The sequence below is a fragment of the Lampris incognitus genome, chromosome 9, assembly GCF_029633865.1.
Source record: "Lampris incognitus isolate fLamInc1 chromosome 9, fLamInc1.hap2, whole genome shotgun sequence".
In the NCBI taxonomy this organism is placed as follows: Eukaryota; Metazoa; Chordata; class Actinopteri; order Lampriformes; family Lampridae; genus Lampris; species Lampris incognitus.
Window position 1 is genome coordinate 26,701,785 of NC_079219.1, and position 26,315 is coordinate 26,728,099.

Here is a 26,315-nt window from a genome sequence, read left to right on the forward strand (position 1 = left end):
GAGTTTTGCCAGGGGGATGTAGCACATCGGAGGACCACGCCATTCCCCCCAGTTGCCCCTCCCCCCTCGAATAGGTGCCCCGACCAACCAGAGGAGGCGCTAGTGCAGCGACCAGGACACATACCCACATCCAGCTTCCCACCCACAGACATGACCAATTGTGTCTGTAGGGACACCCGACCAACCCGGAGGTAATATGGGGATTCGAACAGGCGATTCCGAATCAGAATACTTTATTTATCCCTGAGGGGAAGTAGTTCCCATGTTGGTAGGCAATGGAAAAGACCACTACGCCACCCGAATGCAGAATCAAGTCACTTTCTAATTTATACATTGATGGAGCATTCGGTTCATTTACACAACTTTCCCAAATGTACGGTCTGCCAAAATCTCACTTTTTCAGATATCTCCAAATCTGACACTTTGCCCAGAAAAACATTACTTCTTTTCCAAATTTGCCAACAAACAATACAATCACTCACATTATTTCTTTATCCCCATACCCCAAAGGCTTAATATCAATTTTTATGACAGAATAAGTAATATTTCCCCTCAATTTACTGTAGGTTGTTAGGAGACTTTGGGAAGAGGACCTTGGAAGGGAAATGACGGATGATGACTGGGAGGCTGCACTTGGCCTAATATATCCTCCTCAACATGTGCAAGACACAGCTTAATACAACTAAAGGTTGTTTTGAGAGCGCATTTGACCAATGCTAGACTGGCCAAAATTTTTCCTAATGCAGACCCTTCCTGTCCTCGCTGTAAAAGTCAACCAGCAGATCACACACATGTTCTGGTCATGCCCTAACTTTAACACATTTTGGACCAGTATTTTTAACACCTATAGCAAGATGTTTCAAAAAAACATTCCTCCTAACCCCATATGTGCCCTATTTGGATTTGTTCCAGAAACTCGTACCCTTAAAGGTAAAGCACATGTAAGTATAACATTTACCTCCTTGCTCGCTAGATGTCTCATTGTTCTCTCATGGAAGCAACAAGTGTCACCTATTTTTTCCAGATGGATTAAAGACATTATGCAGTTTTTGAAATTTGAGAAAATCAGATATACCTTTATGAAGATAGTTTATGAAGATTTGGACCCCCTTTTTCGAGTATTACAAGAGTTTACAAATCCCACGCAATAAGGAAGATTAGAGTTAGATTGAGCTGTCAGAGAACCCCCCCCTCCCTTTTTTTTGTTGTTGTCTGTTCTCCTTTTTCTCTTTTCTATATCTGTGTGTTATGAGTAATATGTTTGGCAAGATATATGTGCAATCTGTGTATTAATCTCTATGTATATGGTTTTGGTATAATGCATTTATGGGATATGCATATATATATTCATGTGTATGTGCATGGGAAAAAAAGTTAGCGTTAGCATATCCCAAATAAATCCTTGTGAAATTTGAAAAAAAAAAACATACAGATGGCAAAATTATGAGACAGTTTTACACAACATTTTATTTTGGATATTACCATAGCTATATGTAACGTCTGACAACAGGTATCAACTACAGAATAATACATTGAATAATTCTGTCATTTCAAACTCCTCATTTTTTTTCTTCTGCTTTAGCCAGTACATGGTTTTGGTCCAGTAACATTATTTCTGTGGGCAAGTCTCTTCTCAGAGTCATTGGAGCAATAATGTCAAACATTGAAACACATGCACATGTCATTCACCTGGATACAGCTGATTAAGACAACAGTCAAGAGACCTGACATTATGAGTAGAATCGTGTCATTTTTCTCGTACGTTTTCATTTTTCTCAGAGACACCCATATGACTAATTATAATAAGGCTATATTACTGTACAGCTATGCACCAAAAGGTTCACTCGGCTGTTCTAGATTATGAGAAAGAGCACCATATTTACAACTTTATATACACTCGCTTTACTTTTGAAAAAAGAAAACTCAGAAAGACAAACCAAAGAACTTAATTATAACTTTCATCCTCATTTTCTTTTCAGTCCGGTGTGGCCGTTATAAGGCTATACAGGTTTGAAATAGAAAACTGAACAAACGAAAATGTTTTATGTACAGATAGCTGCAACATACTGTATAGCTTATTGCCAATGCCCTTTTGGTAAATATACCCATTCCCCTCGCCCCATTTTCTCTCTCACCCTTCCTTAACTTCTCTTGTTTATAGTATGTAGGCCTGGTCCTTTTAAAGCTAATAAGCAATAAGCCTATTCTCCTGTGGAGGTCTTCTTACTAAGCCATGACGACAAGGACGACAACAAAAATCTCCAAGCCTCTGAGGTCAACGGGGCGTATCGTAACTGCCCGATCCGTACCGGAAACCCTATCGGTTCTACGCATGTGCCGTGTTGTTATTGTTATTGGCTCGCGCAGGCGCAAGGTAAGCGTGGTTAGGGTTGGGGTTAAATTGAGGTTAGAACAAATCGGGTTTCCGGTACGAACCGGGTAGTGATGCGTATCTACGTGCGTCTTAAAACACACGCCAACACATGGTCCGCGTGAGAGCGCTCTTACGTACGTGCACTGACCAACGAGAGCCTTAAATGGCGCTGACTTCTCCCCTGACTTCAGGGCCCGCATCGATACAGCATTTTAAAACAAGTTGATCAGTCAAAAGTCCCAAGTTTAAAAATAAAGCTTTTTTCCCCCTCCCCGACCCCCCAAACATATATACACATACTAATGAAACAGCCTTTAAAACCAAGCCTTCCTGAAGTCTCGTCAGAACAGTAACAAAGTCAACACATTTAAAAAAATAAATAAGCTTATATGTGGGTGCAAATGGAGCTGAAACGACTTCAAATCAAAACGCATCAGTTGCTTTCTAACCGGGATACATTGAGGATGCTCTTTTCTGTGGATCTTTGTATTGACATTCTTATTTCCACAGGACCTGACACGTATTTATTTATTTCTTTTAGAGTCAAGCTGACTTCTTAGTTTAGAGTTCTCACCGTCAGTAACCACACAGGGTTAAGCAGGAAAGGCCAATGCTCCTTCTGAGCCCTGTCATCTGAACAGTAAAATGAGGACCAGTGTCCGTGTCAATTACTCTGTACATACCATTTAATAAAAAAAATAGCAAACAAAAAACCCTCAATACTCAATTTATAATATACGATCACCCACAATATTTCCATTGTCAATAATTGCCCAGTGTGACTTGAATAAAGTGTCCAAAACAGTTTAGGTGACGTGGTTGCTACAGCATCAGGTCCCCTAGCCTGAACAGACAAATGTACGCTGTGATGGAGGAGTGCATTTAAGAGAGCTGAATCCGCATGAATGGATGATGATCACTGTTTCTTCTCTTACTGTCACGTTTATGAAACAAAGAGTGCACTGTATTTATTATAAAGCAGCCCTTGTTGAAATTCGAAGGCTTTTCGTATGTTTGCTTTCATAGTTGGCGCCTGCAACTCGATACACGAGGAGCTGAATTCATGGTGACAAAAATAAAAAGTCAAAAATTAACTTTTAATGTCATGAAATTAAAAAAAAAAAAACAAGCATAAAACAGATTGTCTGAGTGCAATATGGAGTAAAATGCAGTGTCAAAACTAAATTTAATATCAGCTTTTAAAAATGAGGTCACTCAATGATAACTAAACCCCTTCCTCGTCTCTTCCTTAAAAACAACCGTGATATCTCTGCATGACTTGATAGATCAACCTATGTGAATAATTCACATCGAGGCCTTCATTTCAGGCCTGACTCTACGTGGGGGACACCACTGAGCGGGTATTGAAAGGGGACAAATCCTGAAAGGAGGAGAAGATGCTGGGTGGAAAGAGTGCGGGGGGGGGGTGGAGTGTATAAAGTGGAGCTGGCGTCTGGATGGACACAACTGCGCTTTCTGCTTCAACATGGGCTTAATTCCTCCCTTCTTCTCAGCTAACATGTACTTTTAAATGTAAGCGGGAGAAACTCCATCACAGGAGGACTTAAATAGTTCTGTCAAGTGCGTGCCCTGCAGGATAACATATAGCAATACTGCGGCCTGTTTAAAAAAAAAAAATAATAAAATCTATTTTTAATCCCATTTTACAAGTTTAAATTCCCAATAAAATCAAACTATCCACACGTTTGGTAACTTGTTGATCAACCTTGAAAAAAAATAACCTCTGGATTCCAGCCTAATCTAAGTGCCTCTCGTCTATAAAAACAAAACAAGGAAAAATGAAATGCTCAAATTAAAGCTGAGAGCCCAAGGAATTCTTAGTTGCACCTCACAGATGATCAGAAGAAAGTTAGGCTACTGAACTAATGAACCAAAGTAGCAATAAGTAAAGCAGCGCAGTGCTAAGAGTGGTTAAGACAACAGCAGAAGGCAGGTGTGACATTGGTGGTGAGGTGCTGTGAGGTCAGATCTGCTAGCCCAAAACACACTGAATAAAAAAAACAAAAAAACAAAAACATAATGGTTAGGTTAAATGCAGGCAGGGGACATGCTTTTTTAATGAGGTGTTCTGAGACGGGGTGGGGGGGGGGTGAAAGGTGCTGGAAGGCTGACATTTTTGGTTTGGAGTTGGACTGGGGCAGGTCTCTGTGAGCACACCAGTACGATCTGGACAATGGGGTAAGAAGAGAGGGTCTGTTGGGACTTTGCTACAAACCAGGGTGAAAGGACAGAGGAGAAAAAGAAGGGTTCTGTGTTGAGAAGTGGCAGGGTCAGCCAGCTGTCTATGAGAAAGGAATTGACTGAGCTGGAGAACGAGAAGGAGTGACATTGGCTTCAGATGACCTGACAGCAGCTGGCTGGTGCCGAGGTACAGAGCAGGCCATCTCTGGTCCCGCTGCCCCGCTGGATGTTGACAGAGATGGTCTTCTCACACAGAGGTAGTTGGAGCACACCGTTCTTCAGACCACTCAGGTTGTCGTTACTGTCCCTGCCATTCGGTGACCCCCGCAGGCCCGGGGAGCCTGCCGGCGGCAACTTGCGGTGCATGTGTGTGTGGTGGTGGTGGGATACGGTGTGTGTGCGGGGCAGTGCAGTGGTGGGCAGGGTGATGGTATCCAGGCTCCCCCTGGAGCCAATGCATATCTTCCAGGTGGATTTCTCCGTGGGCTTCCCGCCCCCAACCCCACCTGGAACACTCCCAGGGTCTATGATGAACCTCCCCGTTCCACCTCCTCCGCGCCCGCCCCGCCCTGCACGGTGCTGCTGGAGTTGAGAGCTGAGGCACAGGCTCATCAGCTTCAGGCTCTCTACCAGCTCGGTACCGCGGCCCGGTGTGCGTGACGCCCGGGACAGAGTGTTCACAGAGGGGTTGTTTGTGCTGCTGCTGTTACAACAGCTGGAAGGGCTGCCCTGTCCTTTGCTGCCCCCTCCTCCTCCCCCACCCCCATTCCCATCGCTATCAGCTCCTCCCCCATTCCCACCACCCCCAGGAGGACTCCCCCGGTCCGGGCCGGAAGAACTGCCCCCTTCCCCAGGGGGTTTACCCTGCCCAGAACTGCTGCCTCCCCCGTTACCTCCTGAGCTCCCCGGTGGCCCCTCACTGCTGTCCCGTCGGTTCCAGCTGTAGCCGAAGCCAGAGTCCTTGTCTAGGCGCCGTCGATGACTCTCAGAGTCATCGTCACTGGTCTCTGAGCTGGAGCAGGATGAGCCCCGGCCCTGGCTCTTGCGGCGGTGGTAGCGCTTCTGCGTTGGCCCTGGCGAGGACGAGGAGGCAGCCCCTGATGTCAAGCTGGCGCCCGCCGCAGCACTACCAGCCATGTTCATCTTGAGACGGCTGAGTTTTGGTGGCAAGCCTTCGTCCATGTCGAAGTCGTCGTCGGACTCACCCTCCTCCTCAAAGATCTGGTTGAGCACTGGGGCACTCTTCCTGGAGGTGAGGCGGTTGGTGATGGAGGGGGGTTTACGCCGCATTATCACCTGGGTTGGCAGGGGAGATGGGTCTTGCTCTTCCTCCTCCTCCTCATCCTCCTCCACCCTTGGAACCAGTAAGAGTTCAGTTAGATTACTGAGATTTTGGTTTTGTTGGTTTTTACCTTCACTGATCTGCAGTAGGGATCATGCTCTTTTTTTCACCAAGTGACTCTTACATAAACTATTCATATTCACAAAAGACACAAGTTACCTTAGCAGAAGTAGTAGTGGGGTCTCACACAACTGAAACACACTGAACTTGAATGAAATATGAATCAAGAGCATATTGTGTCAGACCGAATAAACATGGGGTACCTGAATAGGCAGGTTCTCTGCTTGGCAGCTGAAGTGGAGGGTGTAGAGGCCCTGTGGGGCCCCGAGCTGGAACCTGCAGCAGGGGCCAAGGCAGCAGCAGTCTCTCCCTGGTATGATAAAACAGGATCAGCCAAATGTATGACAATTAATTAAGACAAGTCTCTAAAGTAATACAGGGAATCAGTGGCTCAAACAGTGGTAGGTTGATTTTAAGTATTTATAAAGATAGTGGCTATGTTATGATGTCATGCTATTTTTCTGGATTTCCTGTAACTGAATTTGAACTTGGGAAGGGGGGGGGGGCTGCCACAAAAATGCTTTTGAAAACATAATGACTAAACAAAACAACTCTGAAATTCAAATGAAAACCCTCTGGTATGCGTGACAACACCTGTACCGGCAGTCCCGGTGCGTCTGTCACTGTGCTGTCATCCCGTCTCCCCAGATCCATCAGGCCCTTGGAGCGGTGGCCGTTCAGCAGGTTCTCAGCACTGCGCGCTGGAGACTGGGGGCCACCAGCATGAGAGATGGAGGAGGCCGCCAAGCTGTCCTCGATGTCCTGGTGCATGTCCACTCTTGTGGGCCATGACTGCCTGCAGAGGGCAGAGGAGGAGAGGGGAGAAGAGAGGCATATTACACAGTGCAGAGAGGGGAAAGGGGGATCTAGGAGCATTTCACCTCACCTGCTGTTATAGAGCTGCTGCCACCACTGGCACTTCAGACTGTTTTACTTGACCTAGCTTTTACATTTTGAGCACTTAAAAAATGAAAAAGAAGCATATCTCATCATTAATCTGTTTTTAACTTGCCTTGTGCATGAAAGTGTAGAAAGTATGATACTTAGGCAGTGCTTTCAAACAGAGGCAAGAGTTTGCATGAAGCACTTAAAACTGCAAGTGTTGTGCCACATTTTAAATATAGATGACTTTAGGATTAATTCACAAGGAGATGGAGAAAAGGAGGGGGAGGGAAGCTTTAAAATGAATTTATGAGATGCCAGAAATAAACTGTTAAGCAGTGAATTATCTAAATAATGAAATACAGGTGCAAATAGGGGGGGATATAAATCGACAATAAATCAAGCTTGTCAGTGAAAACTAACTCTTTGACACACTTAATCTTATCTTGTTGTTAAAAACCCTTTCTCCATAATCAACCAATGGATGAGATGCAATTCAGGATTTTTATGCCCTATTTAAGCGTAATTTGATTTTTTTTTCAGTTTTCTCAGAAGACCTGAATGAATTGCGGTTTTTATGTTAATGATGAAAACTGACTCACAATGACACAGAATAATGCATCCATTAAACGCAGCCTGCCTAGACCTGAAAAGCCGATTAACTCAGTTGCACAAGAAAAATAAGGTTGTGAATGTCAGTCAGAGTAGAAGCTGAATACCATTATAATTCAGCCTCTGTTCAGAGATAGTGTCATCCTGTCTTTTTGTACAATAAGTTGGAGGTGAACAGCTGACCGGAGACTGAAATAATACAATTATACAAATACAACACAAGATTACTGCTGACAGGGAAGAGCTGAAAAACAAATAGTAAAAATGAGCTGATCCCTCGACGTCACACTCACACAGCTCACGTAGCAGTTCCATGTGGCAGGCTATTAAGCTCAACACACACTCATATACACACATGCACAAATGCACTCAAACACTCGTAAAAAGCTCTGTGGTATCTGCCTCTAGGTCTTTTGTGCCATCCAACTTATCTCATCCTGGCTTTCACCAGCTTAGCCATGTTATATCACTGCCGCAAACACAGCACCATAGGCCCCCTGCTCATACACAAACATGCAGCCCCCATGTTAACCAGCTGGGAGTAACACAGCTCAGCAGAGAAGCTGGCCTGACATTCACCTGTGGAGGCAGGACGCTGCCGTCTGATCAGTACAAGATCATCAGGTTCTCCTCCTGCGTGAACCTGAAGGCAAACACTTGTACTGTGTGTGTGTGTGTGTGTGTGATTATACCGTAGGAAGTCTTGAGAAAAGTATGGGGGTGGGGTGGGGGGGTGCTACAATCCTTCTCTCCTTTCATACCAGAGGTCTACACAAGGGTGCGACAACTGACATTTCTCATTTGGGATAAATGAAGTAACCTATCTAACAAACTTGCAAAAAGCTCTTCAGACAGAATTCCTTTCAAATAGACGTCTTTTTCAGCAATAGACTTGCCTTTAACAGTGCTATTACGTTAGGAGACAACGGCACAGAAAGCTAATTTAAGGAAACAGGGTTAGTAACACAGGCCGCTTCACAGGATGTCAGTGACAGCAGCTTGAAGTTCAGCTTGAAACATCTGGACCAAGGAGGGTTTTGGACATTCATAGTCTTTGACCCTGGCCTCCCCTCTTCCAGCCGTAGTGGCTCCTCCCTGGAGAAGGCTTACGGATGCACTAGTTTCAAAGGCAACATTTACACTGCAGGTCTTGATGCCTGATTCAGATTAAATGTGTTTTTAAAATCTGACATTTTGCCAGTAATGTTAACATTATGCCACCAGCATGTGGCCTGTGTCATGCAGCTCATGACACACATGCACACACAGCAGTGCATGTTAGATTGGCATAACAATGTAGACAACAGACAGACACTAAACACGGGGCCCAGCCAGCTGATGCTTATGTTTCTCTTATTCAGTCTCCGATGCTTCAGAGGCAGGGCTTGCATCCAACAGGTTTTGACGGAGGGATGGTAGAAAAGGGCTTTAGCATTCTGCAGCAGCAATATCTTAAGTTAATGAACTGCTGCACACAGTGCAGAATGACATACAGCTGCAAGCACTGATGACTGGTGGGTCCATGTTGTGGACACACTTGATGAATGGTTGATGGTTGTCAAACTTCAGAAGGAGAGGGGGCACCTTTGAATGGTACAATCATCTTTCCCATCGCCTCTCCTCACAGGACACCTCCTTTAACTAATAAAAAAAATTGGTTTTTGGATCCCCCCCCCCTTTTTCTCCCCAATAGTACCGGTCCAATTACCCCACTCTTCCGAGCCGTCCCGGTCGCTGCTCCACCCCCTCTGCTGATCTGAGGAGGGCTGCAGACTACCACATGCCTCCGCAGATACATGTGGAGTCACCAGCCGCTTCTTTTCACCTGACAGTGAGGCGTTTCACCAGGGGGATGTAGCGCATGGGAGGATCACGCTATTCCCCCCAGTTCCCCCTCCCCACTGAACACGCACCCCGACCGACCAGAGGAGGCACTAGTGCAGCGACCAGGACACATCCCCACATCTGGCTTCCCACCTGCAAGCATGGCCAATTGTGCCTGTAGGGATGCCCGACCAAGCTGGAGGTAACACAGGGATTCGGCAATCCCTGTGTTGGTAGGCAACGGAATAGACCACTACGCCCCCCGGACACGCCTCAAGTGTTTGCTTTTTAGTGAAAGTGTGGTGCATATTCTGCTTTTATGTTCTTTGTTCCCCCCCCACCCATCTATACACCTTGATTCCCTTTGCTGTCTTGTTCTTCTACAATTCTCACATATCCCCAGCAGAAAGAGAGAGAGAGTACAGCTTTTAGAAACACCATTATGTCTCAGAGAGCGTAAAGTAAGGAATGTACAGCTAATACTTGGGTTTTACCACCACAACACTCGCACCAGGGATGTCTCGTTTCAGTTTTTAATACTGCTAGAATATGTGTGTAAGAGAGAGAGAGAGAGAAAGAGAGAGAGAGAGAGAGGTGTTCCAGAGCCCTCCTCTTTCTTAATTTCCTCCTATCTGTCTCTCTACCATGAAAGGGGGCGTGTTGAAGGGGGCAACAGTGGGGTTTCATAATCACAGGGCCGTCCTCACTGAATCCTCTGCTCCTCTCTTCCTTATTTGTTCCTCCACTCTCCTTGGCTTCCTTTTATAACTGTGCACCGCCTTCATCTGCCCCCTCCCTCTTCTTTTTATGATGGGGCAATGTTGGCAAGGAAGCGAAGTGGCAAGACCTGGAGAATTCATTGTTCAAATTGTCTCCCCTGCTCGCTGCTGCTCTCTCATCTGAGCCCAGTGTGTGCATTCCAGTATTTTGGCAAAAATCACAAGAGGAAGCAGAGATGTAGGTGAAGACTTTTCAGATCCAAAAAGGACTTATGATATCAGTGGCTCTGGCTTTTCTGGGTCTACCAATGCAGGTCAGGCAGGCAAGTATAAGGAGGCCAATTAACCCTCTACTGAGACTGCATACTACCACTGAAATGGTGTGATGATGAGAAGTGATGTGCTCCCCTCTACACACACACTAAAATTCGTAAAAGGAAGAATTTCTGCAGGCAGCAGAAGTAAAACGCGTACAGCAATGTTGGATGTGGTACTAATTAGTGCTGCAGAATTAATCTAATCGCAATCGCGATGTCAGCCTGTGCAATTATATAAACCGCAAAAGGCTGCAATTTAATTAGATAATAAAACATGCGTGTGTGAATGTCTGTTTGTGTGCAGTCTTTATATATACGCCCATAATTAAGAGATGACCAATCAGGCTCTGTTTAGGCAGTGAAGTGTGTGCAGTCTATGGTCATATGACTACCTGGTGTGCTGTGTGCAGACCAGAAAGTAGGAAAAAAATGGATACCGATGACAATGAGCAGGTTAATGCTGATGAACTGGTGGCAAAAAAAAAGAAAAAAAAGTGACCTCTGTTATATGACGATATTTTGGATTCAAGCTCAGTGTTATTGAGCAGAAAGAGGTACTGTGTAAAACATGCAAAATGAAAGTTACTACATGTTGTGGGAACACGACATATTTGTATTATTTTTATAAATTTGTTTATTATACTGCAATCGCCATACTGTCCACAATAATCGCAATATGACTTTTTCATCAAATCATGCAGCACTAGTGCTTATCCACATTTTCCTGTATACGTTCCAATGGCAAGGTGTCACCTTTAGAACTTATATGAGAACTCACTGCTTTGTTCAGCTAATTAAAAAAAGGAATAAAAACCAAAAGACGGGCGTAATAGAAAGGTTGGTGCAAGGGAGAGAGTATTTCCCTGCATCTGTACATTTCAGACTGTATGTGTCTTAGTGTGTATTTGTCTATCTGCATGCTAAATTGCATGTGCATATGCTACCTGAAGTGTGCCTTGATGTTGCTTGGGCTGGAGGAGCGGGTCTGGACCTCCTTCTCCTGTTTCTCCCTCAGAATTCTCTCTGCTAGTAGGTAGTAGGTGGCTGTGATGTGGTTGTACTTGTTGGTCTCCAGGGCTCTGAAAAACAAAGACACACACACAGAAACACATACACACACCATTTATAACAGGAATATAGGTAGAAGTAAAGGAATATGGCTAAAGGAATATACACCGGTCAGCCAAAACATTAAAACCCCTGATAAGTGAAAAACATTGATTATCTCGTTACAATGGCACTTGCCAAGGGGCGGGATATATTAGGGGGCAAATGAACAGTCAGTTCTTGAAGGTGATGTGTTGGAAGCAGGAAAAACAGGCAAGCGTAAGGATCTGAGAGACTTTGACTAGGGCCAAATTGTGATGGCTAGACAAATGGGTTAGAGCATCTCCATCACAGCCGGGTCTTGTAGGGTGTTCCTGGTATGTAGTGGTCAGTGCCTACCAAAAGTGGTCCAAGAAAGGACTACCGGTGAACTGGCGACAGGGTTATGGGCGCCAAAGGCTCATTGATGCGCATGGGGAGCAAAGGCTAGCCCATCTGGTTCAATCCCACAAAAGAGCTACTGTAGCTCAAATTGATGAAATAGTGAATGCTGACTATGATAGACAAGTGTCAGATCACACTGTAAATTGCAGCTTGCTGCATATGTGGCTGCATAGCTGCAGAGTGGTCAGAATGCCCATGACAACCCCTGTCCACCGCCAAACATGCCTACAATGGGCAAGTGAGTGTCAGAACTGGACCATGGAGCAATGGAAGAAGGTGGCCTGGTCTTATGAATTATATTTTCTTTTACATCATGTGGACAGCAGGGTGCATGTGTTGTTTACCTGGGGAAGAGATGGCACCAGGATGCACTACGGGAAGAAGGCAAGCCGGTGGAGGCAGTGTGATGCTCTGGGCAATGTACTGCTGGGAAAACTTGGGTCCTGACATTCATGTGGATGTTACTTTGACATATACCACCTACCTAAACATTGCTGCAGACCAAGTACACCCCTTCATGGCAATGGTATTCCCTGACGGCAGTGGCCTCTTTCAGTAGGATAATGCACCCGTCTATACCGCAAAAATTATTAAGGACTTGTTTGAGGAACATGTCAGAGTTCTAGGTGTTACTTTAGCTTCCAAATTCCCCAGACCTCAATCCGATCGAGCATCTGTGGGATGTGCTGGAAAAACAACTCAGATCTATGGAGGCCTTCACCTCGCAGCTTACAGGACTTAAAGGATCTGCTGCTAATGTTTTGGTGCCAGATACCAGAGGATACCTTCAGAGGTCTTGTGGAGACCATGCCTTGACAGGTCATAGCTGTTTTGGCGGCACGAGAGGGACCTACACAATATTAGGCAGGTGGTTTTAATGTTTTGGCTGATTGGTGTATAGGTGTAGCCTGCCAAATATGGGAATATGGATATGTGAAATATATTTTCTAGTCTGCACAGTTATGCATGTCTCAATATGGGTAAAGCAAGTGGTGTAGTGCATTTGCCATAATTCAATTCTTTGATTCTTTTGTGAGTTTCGATATCCTGCTTAGCTAAGCCAGTGTAATTTCAGTTTAATAGAGTGATGTACTCTAAGCCAATCAGAGACCACTTTTGGGAGTTAAAAAAAAGAGAAAGAGGGAGAGAGTGTTCCAGAAGATGGCAGAGGAGTTGAGTTATCATTTTGTCGGTAGAAATTGAGTTTAGTGTCGAAGCGAGTAATATTTTGTGGACTGAAATACTTCTAAGGATTTGCACAAGTGTTGTCTTGTAACAGCTTCAAGTCCTGTGCATCTTGACGTTTCTCATCTCATTCTTCCCGTTTGCAGTGGAAGTTGGCTAGCCTACAGCCAGTTTGCTTAACGTTAGCTAGTTTGCTACCGTTTTGTTATTTTTCTTACTTAGCTAGTTTTGTTAAAGTGTATAGTCTAACTATCAAGCGTGGACGTTTTGCCAGAACTGTCATGGGGACAGTCATCTATAAACACCGGTCATAGTTTGTGCAGGGAAACCGGAGACAAGAGGATTTCACTGAAGCTAGTTAGCGCTGCCTGGGAGGAAGGATTCATTCAGCGCATGCTGGACCTTCGTGATCAGCACGGACCTTGTGGCATTCATCAATGCTATCCTGTTGCATCACCTACCCGCCCTGCAGACCACTCGTGAATCATTTGTATGGTCGCGTGAGTAAGAGGAGACTATTCAAACACTATCAACGTGTTCCTATTGGGAGTTTGTTCCATTGTTTATTGTGCACCAACATATGGGCCCCATTGTTTAGACATCCAAGTGCTTGGTAATACAGTTCACTATTGCTCTGAGTTGAACTGTTTATTTGGAGACTTATTCAGCACTTTGTCTAATATTACACATTCATTATTGGGTCAAGGTTATTTAGTAAGGTGTTCACTTCATATATTTCATAGCTTTTCGATTCTGTATTCTAGTATTTGGTTTGCAATTCCAGAGGGTTATTCCTTTTTGATAGTACATTGATGTGATGACATTGAACCCAGCCACAGAGGATGCACAAGCCAGTGCATCCTTAGTGCCGGTCCCAAGCCCGGACAAATGGGGAGGGCTGCGTCAGGAAGGGCATCCGGCGTAAAATCTTTGCCAAATCAAATATGCGGATCATAAATAAGACTTACATACCGGATCGGTCGAGGCCCGGGTTACCAACGACTGCCACCGGTACTGTTAACCAGCAGGGTGTCGGTGGAAACTATGCTACTGTTGGGCGAAGGAGAGGGGGAAAGCATGTCCAGAGGCAGCTAGAGAGGAGGAAGGGTAGACATGTGGAGGTGAGAGTTGGAACTTTGAATGTTGGCACTATGACTGATAAAGGGAGAGAGCTGGCTGACATGATGGAAAGAAGAAAGGTAGGCATACTGTGTGTGCAAGAGACCAGGTGGAAGGGGAGTAAGGCCAGGAGTATCGGAGGTGGGTTCAAACTCTTTTACCATGGTGTGAATGGGAGGAGAAATGGGGTAGGGGTAATTCTGAAGGAAGAGTATGTCAAGAGCATGCTGGAGGTGAAGAGAGTGTCAGACAGAGTGATGAGTGTGAAGCTGGAAATTGAAGGTTTATTGCTGAATGTTATCAGCGCATATGCCCTGCAAGTTGGGTGTGAGATGGATGAAAAAGAAGAATTCTGGAGTGAGCTGGATGACATGGTGGAGAGGGTACCCAAGGAGGAGAGAGTGGTGATTGGAGCAGACTTCAATGGACATGTTGGTGAAGGGAACAGAGGTGATGAGGAGGTGATGGGAAGGTATGGAGTCAAGGAGAGAATGTGGAAGGACAGATGGTGGTCGATTTTGCGAAAAGGATGGAAATGGCTGTGGTGAATACATATTTCAAGAAGAGGGAGGAACACAGGGTGATGTACAAGAGTGGAGGAAAGTGCACACAGGTGGACTATATCTTATGTAGAAGGCGCCATCTAAAAGGGATTGGAGACTGTAAGGTGGTGACAGGGGAGAACGTAGCTAGGCAGCATAGGATGGTGGTCTGTAGGACGACTTTGGAGACCAAGAAGAGGAAGCGAGTGAAGACACAGCCGAAGATCAAATGGTGGAAGTTGAAGAAGGAAGACTGTTGTCTGGAGTTCAGGCAGGAGTTAAGACAGGCACTGGGTGGTAGTGAAGAGTTGCCAGATGGCTGGACAACCACTGCAGAAATAGTGAGGGAGACAGCTAGGAAGGTACTTGGTGTGTCATCAGGACAGAGGAAGGAAGACAAGGAGACTTGGTGGTGGAATGAGGAAGTACAGCAAATTATACAGAGGAAAAGGTTGGCAAAGAAGAAGTGGGATAGTAAGAGAGTAAGAAAGTAGACAGGAGTACAAGGAGATGCAGCGTAAAGCAAAGAGAGTGGTGGCAAAGGCAAAGGAAAAGGCGTATGGTGAGTTGTATGACAGGTTAGACACTAAGGAAGGAGAAAAGGACTTGTACCGATTGGCTGGACAGAGAGACCAAGCTGCAAAGGATGTGCAGCAAGTTAGGGCGATCAAGGATAGAGATGGAAATGTGCTGACAAGCGAGGAGAGTGTGCTAAGAAGGTGGAAGGAATACTTTGAGGGGCTGATGAATGAAGAAAATGAGAGAGAGAGAAGGTTGGATGATGTAGGGATAGTGAATCAGGAAGTTCAGTGGATTAACAAGGAGGAAGTGAGGGCAGCTATGGAGGATGAAGAGTGGAAAGGCAGTTGGTCCTGATGACATACCTGTGGAGGCATGGAGATGTTTAGGAGAGATGGCAGCGGAGTTTTTAACTACACTGTTTAACACAATCCTGGAAAGTGAGAGGATGCCTGAGGAGTGGAGAAGAAGCATACTGGTACCGATTTTCAAGAACAAGGGCGATGTGCAGAACTGTAACAACTACAGAGGTACAAAGTTGATCAGCCACAGCATGAAGATTTGGGAAAGAGTAATAGAGGCTAGGTTAAGAGGAGAGGTGATGATCAGCGAGCAGCAGTATGGTTTCATGCCACGAAAGAGCACCACAGATGCGATGTTTGCTTTGAGAATGTTGATTGAGAAGTATAGAGAAGGCCAGAAAGAGTTGCATTGTGTCTTTGTAGATTTAGAGAAAGCTTATGACAGAATGCCGAGAGAGGAGGTGTGGTATTGTATGAGGAAGTCAGGAGTTGCAGACAAGTATGTAGGAGTGGTGCAGGATACGTATGAGGGAAGTGTGACAATGGTGAGGTGTGCGGTTGGAATGACAGATGGGTTCAAGGTGGAGATCGGATTACATCAAGGATCGGCTCTGAGCCCTTTCTTGTTTGCAATGGTGATGGACAGGTTGACGGACAAGATCAGGCAGGAGTCTCCATGGACGATAATGTTCGCGGATGACATTGTGATCTGTAGCGAGAGTGGGGTACAGGTTGAGGAGAGCCTGGAGAGGTGGAGGTATGCACTGGAGAGAAGAGGAATGAAAGTCAGTAGGAGCAAGACGGAATACCTATGTGTGAATGAGAGAGAGGACAGTGGAATGGTGAGGATGCAAGGAGTGGAAGTGACAAAGGCATTTGAGTTTAAATACTTGGGGTCAACCGTCCAAAGTAACGGGGAGTGCAGTAGAGAGGTGAAAAAGAGAGTGCAGGCAGGGTGGAGTGGGTGGAGAAGTGTGTCAGGAGTGATTTGCGACAGAAGGGTACCAGCAAGAGTTGAAGGGAAAGTTTACAAGATGGTTGTGAGACCAGCTATGTTATATGGTTTGGAGACAGTGGCACTGACGAAAAGACAGGAGGTGGAGCTGGAAGTGGCAGAGTTGAAGATGCTAAGATTTTCACTGGGAGTAACGAAGAAGGACAGGATTAGGAACGATTATATTAGAGGGACCGCTCGGGTTGGACGGTTTGGAGACAAAGCAAGAGAGGCAAGATTGAGATGGCTTGGACATGTGTGGAGGAGAGATGCTGAGTATATTGGGAGAAGGATGCTGAATATGGAGCTGCCAGGGAAGAGGAGAAGAGGAAGGCCAAAGAGGAGGTTTATGGATGTGGTGAGGGAAGACATGCAGGTGGCTGGTGTGACAAAGGAAGATGCAGATGACAGGAAGAAATGGAAACGGATGATCCGCTGTGGCGACCCCTAACGGGAGCAGCCGAAAGTAGTAGTAGTAGATTGATGTGTTGACATTAGAGGGATTTGGTTGTTTGATAAGTAAATACTGTTCTGATACATATCGAGAGAAGGTAAGATATAAGAACAACAATAGCCTACCAGAGAATAAATGTTATTTCTTTATTATTTTTGTCCTGAACGTTCTATTATTCTAAGGTTTATCATTTACATTCAGCCAACTCAACACCAACCGCTGAGAACTCAGGATCCTGTTTAAGGAAAATTGAAATAGTAGCCATAGCTGTCAACAAGGGGTTACATAGGAATATATCAAAAACTGACACACACTTGCAATGTGGAGGGGGTGGAATTTGTCAAGGGAAACATGTATTGAATATGCTAATTATAATTTACCTTAATGACACAAAATTAGATTTAAAATGAGCTGTCTGTGATGTGGTTGTTGTAGATTTTTTTTTTGTTTCCAGAGTGTCAGGGTAGAAAACATTTGGCTGTCACAATAATTATGGCCCTAATCCTGAATGACAAGATAAATGTTTTACAGTTGCAATCTAGATATATTTAGGTGGTGTCCAAAGTTCACATAACCTGCCACACATAACAATGATGCCATGAAACTAAAGGAAACCAATTATTTCTCTAACATTAAAGAAGAAGAATATTCTGCATTGTACCATGGCCATAAGAAGAAATAACGCCACTTTACTTTGTCATTTTATTCTTAAAACAAATTGTACTCTTACAATGATTTCTTCCTCTGCATTTAACCCATCCTATTGTATCGGAGCAGTGGGCAGCTGCAGCGCTCGCGGACCAACTCCAGTTCTGCTTTCCATTGCCTCGCTCAGGGGCACAGACAGGAGAATTAACCCTAACATGCATGTCTTTTTGACAGTAGGAGGAAACTGGAGCACCTGGAGGAAACCCACGCAGACACGGGGAGAACATGCAAACTCCACACAGAAAGGACCCGGGATGGCCTGAGGTTTGAACCCAGGACCTTCTTGCTGTGAGGCAACAGTGCTAACCACTGGGCCACCATGCCGCTCCAAAAATATTGCAAAGCAGATATAGAGGAAAAGAGCAGATTCTTACAGCAAAGAAACAAGGGGGTTTAAGATTTCCTTTGCAAAAGTAGATCCAAAAAAGAAAACCTAGCTGTCACATTGGGACCCAAGCTAGTTGGAATAGATTTTTTTCTGTGTCAAGGTGTAGGACATGACAGCAGCAAATGGTTATGCAGTTTAGGCCCTGATCCATAGTTTAATACGCCGAGCCAAAGAGGAACAATTTCAGAAACAAAAAACGACAAAAAAAATGTAGCCGAGCGAATATCACAGCGCAATGACAGAGGACATGTCACAACAGCAGTGGAATTAAAGGAAAACTGGAAGTCATACTCATGTGGCAGAGCAATCTGTCAGGAGTGTGGGTGGATTCATTTCATACCAACTGACATTAGACAAAACACTACTATGTAATCCAATCATGACAACGGAACGGCCTCTCCCGCAGGCTGTGATGCTGGACACAGGGCTGTAAGGTGTCAGTGGTTCATTACTGAGCCACAACATATGGACTGGCGATGCAACACATCTACATTCAAGAGAAATAATGTGACACAAAGACAGGATCAAACATGATCTTGATGATGATGGTTTGGAAGTGCTACTCCCCAACTTACCCTGGTGAGATAATATTGTGAATGTTTAATTACCAAAATATTTCACTGAGTACAACACTGTGGATCGGCACCGTTGTAAGCCTTCAATCCAGGAAGATGATGTGTCCTAAGTGAATGGTAATTACACATATCCACTGTATCCAAGCAACATATTATTTCTCATCACTAAATGCCAATGTTTTAATAAACATTCACGTCTACTTTGTTAGGAATATATTTATAGTAGTAATCTCAATGTAATTAATATGTCAACCAATTCTCTCCTGTAAACCAAGGATTGGCATGTCAATTTATGAACCAAGGTTATCAACGTGACAAACTTTTATAGTAGATCTAGGCTTCTATCCTATGATGGTGTTTTTTTGTTTTTTTGTTTTGTTTTTTGCAATAAAAACTAAAATCTCTCTGACCAAACATTCTTCATTGGTCTGTATCATCCCAGGGTATCCCATTCAAATGTAATAGCTTCAAGTGTGACATGTTGAACTGTATAACCCTGATATGACCTGCAGGGAGAGAACCACATTTCCCACACTCCCTTAGCAGCTGGTGGGATTAACTCTGTGGCTCTAAATATTCATGAGTAAACTAATCAAATCACTAGGACTGCTGCCAACAGCTGTATACATGGCAAGACCATGTTTCTGTGTGTGTGTGTGTGTGTGTGTGTGTGTGTGTGTGTGTGTGTGTGTGTGTGTGTGTGTGTGTGTGTGTGTGTGAACCAAGTGTGTTAGTGTATTGGTACTGTTTGTGTTTTACAAGTTTGAGCCTTCAAGTGTACGCTTGTGCACCAGGTAGATGTTTCTACACTATCTATAAGAAGTCATTCTACACTGCCAATGAGAAGAGATCAATTTTGAGAACTTAAAATCATTTCAAAAAATGTTTTGTTTAGTTTCATTCACTTGTTTGCAGATGGCTGGATGAATGTCCCATTATCATCTCAAGGTCACTATCATTCTTGTGCACAGGGAGCTAAATTATCTGATTGAGAGGTAGTCAGGACTAAATCCTCGGCATATGTTCTGCTCTCTCCTGCTGAGCTGAGTCTGGTCCTGGAGCAAGATGTTAATGACAGTGGGCAGCGCTCATATTAACAAGTGTTAATCAGCACGTGAATTGCTGATTAAAATGGGGATGCATTCAGTGACTAATTTCAAATAACAAGGTTGCAACCCCTGATATTCACCAATATTTTTTTTCCTGACTTTTCTCCCCAATTGTATCTGACCTGCCCACCCCACTCTTCTGAGCCATCCCAGTCGCTGCTCCACCCCTTCTGCCGATCCGGGGAAGGCTGCAGACTACCACATGCCTCCTCTGATACATATGGAGTTGCCAGCCACTCTCTTCACAGTGAGGAGTTTTGCCAAGGGGATGTAGCATGTGGGAGGATCACGCTATTCCCCCCAGTTCCTCCTCCCCCCTGAACAGGCGCCCGACCGACCAGAGGAGGTGCTAGTGGACACATACCCACAATCCGGCTTCCCACCCGCAGACACGGCCAATTGTGTCTGTAGGGACGCCAGACCAAGCCGGAGGTAACACAGAGATTTGAACCAGCGATCCCTGTGTTGGTAGGCAATGGAACACTGCCACGCCACCCGGATGCCCCCCCTTAAAAAGATTTTAGTGGTGTTATTCAAGCATGTGTCTTTCGCAACTCAGGGGTGTAACTGATCTGAGGAAAGCCCTGTGAAAGTGTTCTGCCAACACTTAAGTTCTGTGACATGCTCAAAGTGAAAATTCAGGTAATCACTGCCAAGAGTGTATAGGAAATGAAAGGCTTCACTGGTCATTAGCCCCTGTCAAAAACCTAAACTACAGGCATGAAAAATTTTTCTAACTAGGAGAGTGCAGATGCCCGTCAGGCATATCTCCCCTTCTCCGGTGCTTGGACTTGGCGACAAACCATCCCTTTTTTCGCCGACCGTGAGAAGGGAAAATATGGAGGCACTGCCTACGTATCTCCCCTTCTCTGTGGCTCAGACTTGGGCGAAAAACCAGCTGAAAGGTTAGCACTCAATTTCAGTATAAAATGGGTTGTTCAAAGGTTCTGGATCACTGCAACCATGAGAGGTCCTTGATCAAACAGTTGTAACTTTGTACAAAAATTATTAGGCTGACAGGCCCAGAAGAAATTTGCTATGTGAACATTTTGGTCTAACCCTAACCCTGTCTATATTTTCACAATATGATAAAGCTGACTAAAATGTTAACTGTCACGCTTGCACGACTCACACACTCAACGGTTGACACAGATCGGGCAGTGACAAGAATATGCAACATTTCCTGTTTTGACTGCAACTTGGAAGTTTTTCCTTTAAAACCTTTGCATTTTTTGGATTATAAAAATTCTTTTCATAATGATCATGTCGCTGCGCTAACCAAGTCAACCGTAGATGTGAGTTGTGCATGTTGACTTAGATCAGGCAGTGATAGAGAGCAGCGTTGGTCAAGTGAGCTAGCGTTATAAAGAGAAGGAGCAGCAATAATGAGAACAAACATTTTTCTAAGGTTTCTAATCACTGCAGCCAGACAGGTTCTTGATCATACAGTCACAACTGTGCATAAACATTTTTAGTCCGATAGGTCCAGTAGTTTGCAATATTAGCTGTGGACAGACACCCATGTGTGAGCATGCATGCACGCATGCACGCAGACACGCACGCACACACACACACACGCACACACACACACACACACGTGTCCAAACGCCTCCAGGCTATCCACATGGCTAGGGATAACAACATCTACTGAGTCATCAACCAGAAAAGTGGGAAATTATGGACAAAATGCAAGAAAATAGAGAGACATTGTTTTTTGCCTTTATCACTCATCCCTAATTGTAATCACAATTGACAGTGAGAGGCTGTGTCCACTGTCATATGAATCAATATGGGTTAAAAAAAAAGAAGAAAAAAAGGCCATATTTGATTGGCACTAGGTCAACAAAATGGGAGTCTCTGAACTTTGAAGACGATCTTACAGAATATTCAAAACTATCACATGTTCAGATACTATTTGACTCTATTATTTATCCAGCAGATACTGTCACACCATCAGCTGAACAATAACAGCTTTAAAAAAAAAAGACAAAAGATGAAGAAGGGGTTCAGGTGGTGGCGTACGGACAGCAGAGTTAAGTACAACTATAGCAGTATCATATCACGCAGAGTATGGAACAAATAACTCGTCTTACACTCCTCATCAATGATTGATGTTAAGTAAGCGAGCCTGGCTCTTAACGGCTGTTCTCTACAAACGTACTGTTTAGCTCTCTGCTATCGCCTCACGGGATTACGCACACATGATGACAGCGTTTACGCACGAGGCGCACATGCACAGTCACACACATACAGGCCTACAGGCAGTCAGGCATACACACAAACACAAGCCATTATCACAGTGTCTACAGACATGTGAGATTTGGAAGCGCAGCGAAAATGAGGCGGCTCAACAGAGAAGAAAAATGTGTGAATGGAGAGAGGCTTCCGCGCTCAGAGATACGTGTTTGCCCTCTTTTCCATCTTTAAGCACAACTGAAGGTTTGCTATAGCTCAGTAGGAGAAGTCATGGGATGAAGGGGAACCGCGCAACAAAGGTTGACGGAACAAGCGAGCACTTTGAAATCAACTGTTTTTCTCACTTTTTCTTCTACATTCTTGTGTTACACAATTGTTTTGTTTCTTCATGGTGTAGTAGCACACCGGGAGCTCCTAATCCCTTCGGGTTCCCAGAGGCTTTTTGTACATTAAATGGCTGTCAGCACGTTGCAGGCTTATTCTTAGCTTCATGTGTGTGCTGTGTGTAATATGGCTCAGAGTAGGTCCTCATTGAAGGGGGATAGATAGAGGGACAGGTTGACTGAGTTTTACTTGTTTTTTATGAATGCAAAGATCCTAAAAGGATTTGTCATGAACACATGCCTGCTTCCAATACAACTGTCAACTCCACATATGCTGGGCGAAACACAACTGTTTTCAGACCTGTGTGTGTGTGTGTGTGCGCGCGCGCGCGTGTGTAGTTGGGTGGGGGGCTTTAATTAACATAGCTACTGAACTCAAAACTATTAATCCATCCAGCACCCTGCACACTCCTGACTGTATGTGTGTGTGTGAGGCAGGGAATCTCAGTATTAGTAACAAGCTACAGAGTCTAAATCAGCAATGTTGATGCGAGTATGTGTACTGTTTGCATTCCCCGAAGGATTGTATTTACCATACATATTTAGTTAGTGAACAAGAGAGTCCCTATAGCACTACATGACAGTTAGTATGCACCGTTGCTCTTAAATACCAGTATACATTAGTATGTGGTAATGTGTTCATTGATGTCTAACTCAACTTTACAATGGCCTCTTTGCTTTTTAATGTTACCTGGCACCGAAAAAAGGGATGGTGCGTATGTGTGTTTGTGCACAAAGGTAGCAAAATATTCTGAAGCCGCAAAGTGACTGTGGGACTCAGCAGTAGGTACTTACTCCACTATGGCCTCTCGGTCAGCAATGTCTCCCAGCACCATGCGCTGGATGATGCTGTTGTGCTCTTCTTCGGACAAGTTCTTGTGGGACACCAATGGCGTGTTGTACTTGGTGGCTGGGGAAGGGTCCACCCCCTGGAGCCATGTATGGCTCTCAATCTCCTCCAGGGATGCCCGGCGCTTGGGGTCCCTCTGGAGCATACGATCGATCAAGCTGGGTATAGGAATGGAGGAGCGAGCGGAGGAACAGAAATTGAAGGAGAGGGAGTGTAGGAAGGGAGCAGGGATGTGGGGCAGAGGGGAACAGGAATGCGATGATGGATGAGGAAAAGTGAGAGTGAGATGTAACAGCAGGAAGGCAGAGATGAAGTGAGAGGAAAAAAGAGAGAAGATAAAGGAAGGAGGAGGAAAAGAGAGGAGCAGAGAAGGAACAAATTGGAGAGAAAGACAAACAAGTTGGAAATTTGTTAGCCATTGTGTTTCTGTGGTGTCATTAGTTCACCTCAATCTACTCTCCTACACAAAGCAGCAGGATTGTTTGTTCAAGAGACATACTTCACAGGCAGAATATCCTTTAACAAACAGTAGGACTTACAGTTAGGTATTGAGTAACAAACAGTTTTGCAAGCAGTAGTGGTCATGTTCCTGCTTTGGAGGCGTGCTAATCAGAGAGAGACAGGGAGACTGAAATTACTATAGAGATATGATAGAAATAGCTGTATGGCTTTAAAGCAGTGATACACTAGCAGGTTTTCTCACAACTGTTTATTGCCAAAGTTGCAGTGCCTCTGCTGAATTCCCTAGTGCCTCCACTAATGTCAAAAAAGTCTGCATGCTTCTATTCAACATTAAATTCAATAAAACATCAACTTTTTTTTCTGTAAAACATCAAATAGAGGGAGAAAAATTGATCCTGTTCACACAGCAAAGGCTATATGTGTAGGCTATTGTTCAGGCCTAGTATGGATCTCAAATAATTAAGATTGTATGTGTCAGGACATGTCAGACTCATAACATGGAATGTGATTATGATTTGATCTGTTATTCCTGTCCATCTGAAGTTATTGGCAACTTTAAGGCAAGCAAATGTCAGGAGAGAACAAAAAAAAAAAGCTTTTTCAAGAGGCACAATTTTCAGTGTGCTAAGTTTGCAAGGAACAAGCTACAGCATGAAATGGCTGAAACCAAGACATCTCAAAGGTCATCATCAGTCAGCCTGAATATGGCAGATAGCTTCATAAAGCATAACATGGACTCCTCTGTTTGTCAAGGTGTGTTAAGCAGCCACATTTGTAGCAGTCACTTTTAAAGGAGAGCGCAAATGGATCAAGAAATACACATGTGGTCAAGAATGAGTTAATGACAGATTTATGCTCTGCAGGTGGTTATCTATCATTCACAGCAGTGTCAAACTGATCAATCTACAGTATACTCCAGTACTCATAAGAATGGTCTAAATACCTTTCTTCCCGTTAACTCTAACACAGACGCGCACCTCCTGCACCCCCCCCCCACACACACTGATTTGTTGTAGTGATTCATGACAATGTCCAGATTTGTAATTCCGATCACCTACTACTCATTACTTGCATCACTGTTTGGGATCTACTTAATGCAGACTTCAACTTGACATGATATGCACTCTTGGGAATGTCTGTGAAACTGGCGGTGAAAATGCTGGTGATTTTTTGCCCCCCCCTTTTCTCCCCAATTGTACCCCCCCAATTACTCCACTCTTCTGAGCCATCCCAGTCACTGCTCCACCCCCTCTGCCGATCTGGGGAGGGCTGCAGACTACCACATTGCTTCCTCCAATACATGTGGAGTCACTAGCTGCTTCTTTTCACCTGACAGTGAGGAGTTTCACCAGGGGGACGTAACGCATGGGATGATCACGCTATTCCCCCCAGTTCCCCCTCCCCGTGAACAGGCACTCCGATCAACCAAAGGAGGCGCTAGTACAGCGACCAGGACACATACCCACCTACGGCTTCCCACTCACAGACACAGCCAATTGTGTCTGTAGGGATGCCCAACCAAGCCGGAGGTAACACGGGGATTCGAACCGGCGATCCCCGTGTTGGTAGGCAACGGAATTGACCACTACGCTACCCAGATGCCCACCTGGTAAATCTTTACTTAAAAGACTATGTGCACTCCAGGTATGCTCAGTAACATGATGAGAACTAAAACAAACTGTAGAAACAAACAAATGCATGCTTTAGAAATGAATTTTCGAATCAGCACTGAGTTGTTTTGTGTGTATTTACCAGTAACCCTTTTGTACTGTGAACTACAACATCTGGGATCATCTTGGTCAACCAGATTTGGGAAACTGGTTGCCCAGGGGGCAAACATATGCATTCTTTTCATCCTACACCCTTGACAGGGTCATATCCTTGAGTACTGTAGGCCAAAAAGTTGGTCTGCATATTGCTGCCTTTAAGGTAACATTTTACCAAACTTATATGGAGGCACAATGAATAAACCAATATAGATTGACAGAGGGAAAATACAGGTGCTTCAGACACGGGTGAGGATTTGGTATCACAGCTATACACTGCTTAGCATCTTAAATTCCACCATGAATGATGCCACTGAAACTGTAATAGGATTAGGACTGAATTCAAATCTGGCGATCAAGGCTGAAATTAATACTTAAAAAAAAATCAACTATCATAAACTAGGCTGTCTTTAAACTTCTTCTTTTTTCTTTTTTTTTGTTGCACAAGTCAGATGAGGAGGACCCAAATTTGTTTCTTAGAAATGATAACACCAAAAAAGGGACAGAATAAATACAGTGTGAGACAATGAAACTGTAATATCCATCCATTATCCAAACTGCTTATCCTGCTCTCAGGGTCGAGGGGATGCTGGAGCCTATCCCAGCAGTCATTGGGTGGCAGGCAGGGAGACACCCTGGACAGGCCACCAGGCCATCACAGGGCCGACCCCCCACCCCCCCCCACACACACACATGTATTCCCTGCCTCCGTACGGTGGTAACATCAATGTTCACCAAATCCGTTGCTCAGTATGTAGTGATACCCCAAAACTCTCCTGATGAGGATCCAATATCCATCCATCCATCCATCCATCCATTATGGAAAAATAAAATTCACCCTTGGAGAAGATCTTTGCAAGATCTGATAGTCTTGTCTGGCTGGCTAAACATGGTCTGTCAAAACTATATCTACATGTGTGAGACATCCTCTATCACAACA

At 44.5% G+C, this 26,315-nt stretch overlaps 1 protein-coding gene across 1 annotated transcript in view; it reads right to left on the reverse strand.

Annotated features, from left to right (window-relative positions):
• Positions 1-1,453: 1,453 nt before the first annotated feature.
• Positions 1,454-26,315, reverse strand: part of snrka (SNF related kinase a) — a 119,278-nt gene continuing 94,416 nt past the window's right edge. Inside the window, exons 4-8 of the mRNA XM_056286129.1 lie at positions 23,093-23,305; positions 11,277-11,411; positions 6,573-6,774; positions 6,182-6,288; positions 1,454-5,930 (exon numbers count right to left, since the gene is read on the reverse strand). Of these exons, the coding sequence (XP_056142104.1) occupies positions 4,730-5,930; positions 6,182-6,288; positions 6,573-6,774; positions 11,277-11,411; positions 23,093-23,305 (1,858 nt within the window). The 3' untranslated portion in view covers positions 1,454-4,729. The remainder of the gene's footprint in view (positions 5,931-6,181; positions 6,289-6,572; positions 6,775-11,276; positions 11,412-23,092; positions 23,306-26,315) is intronic.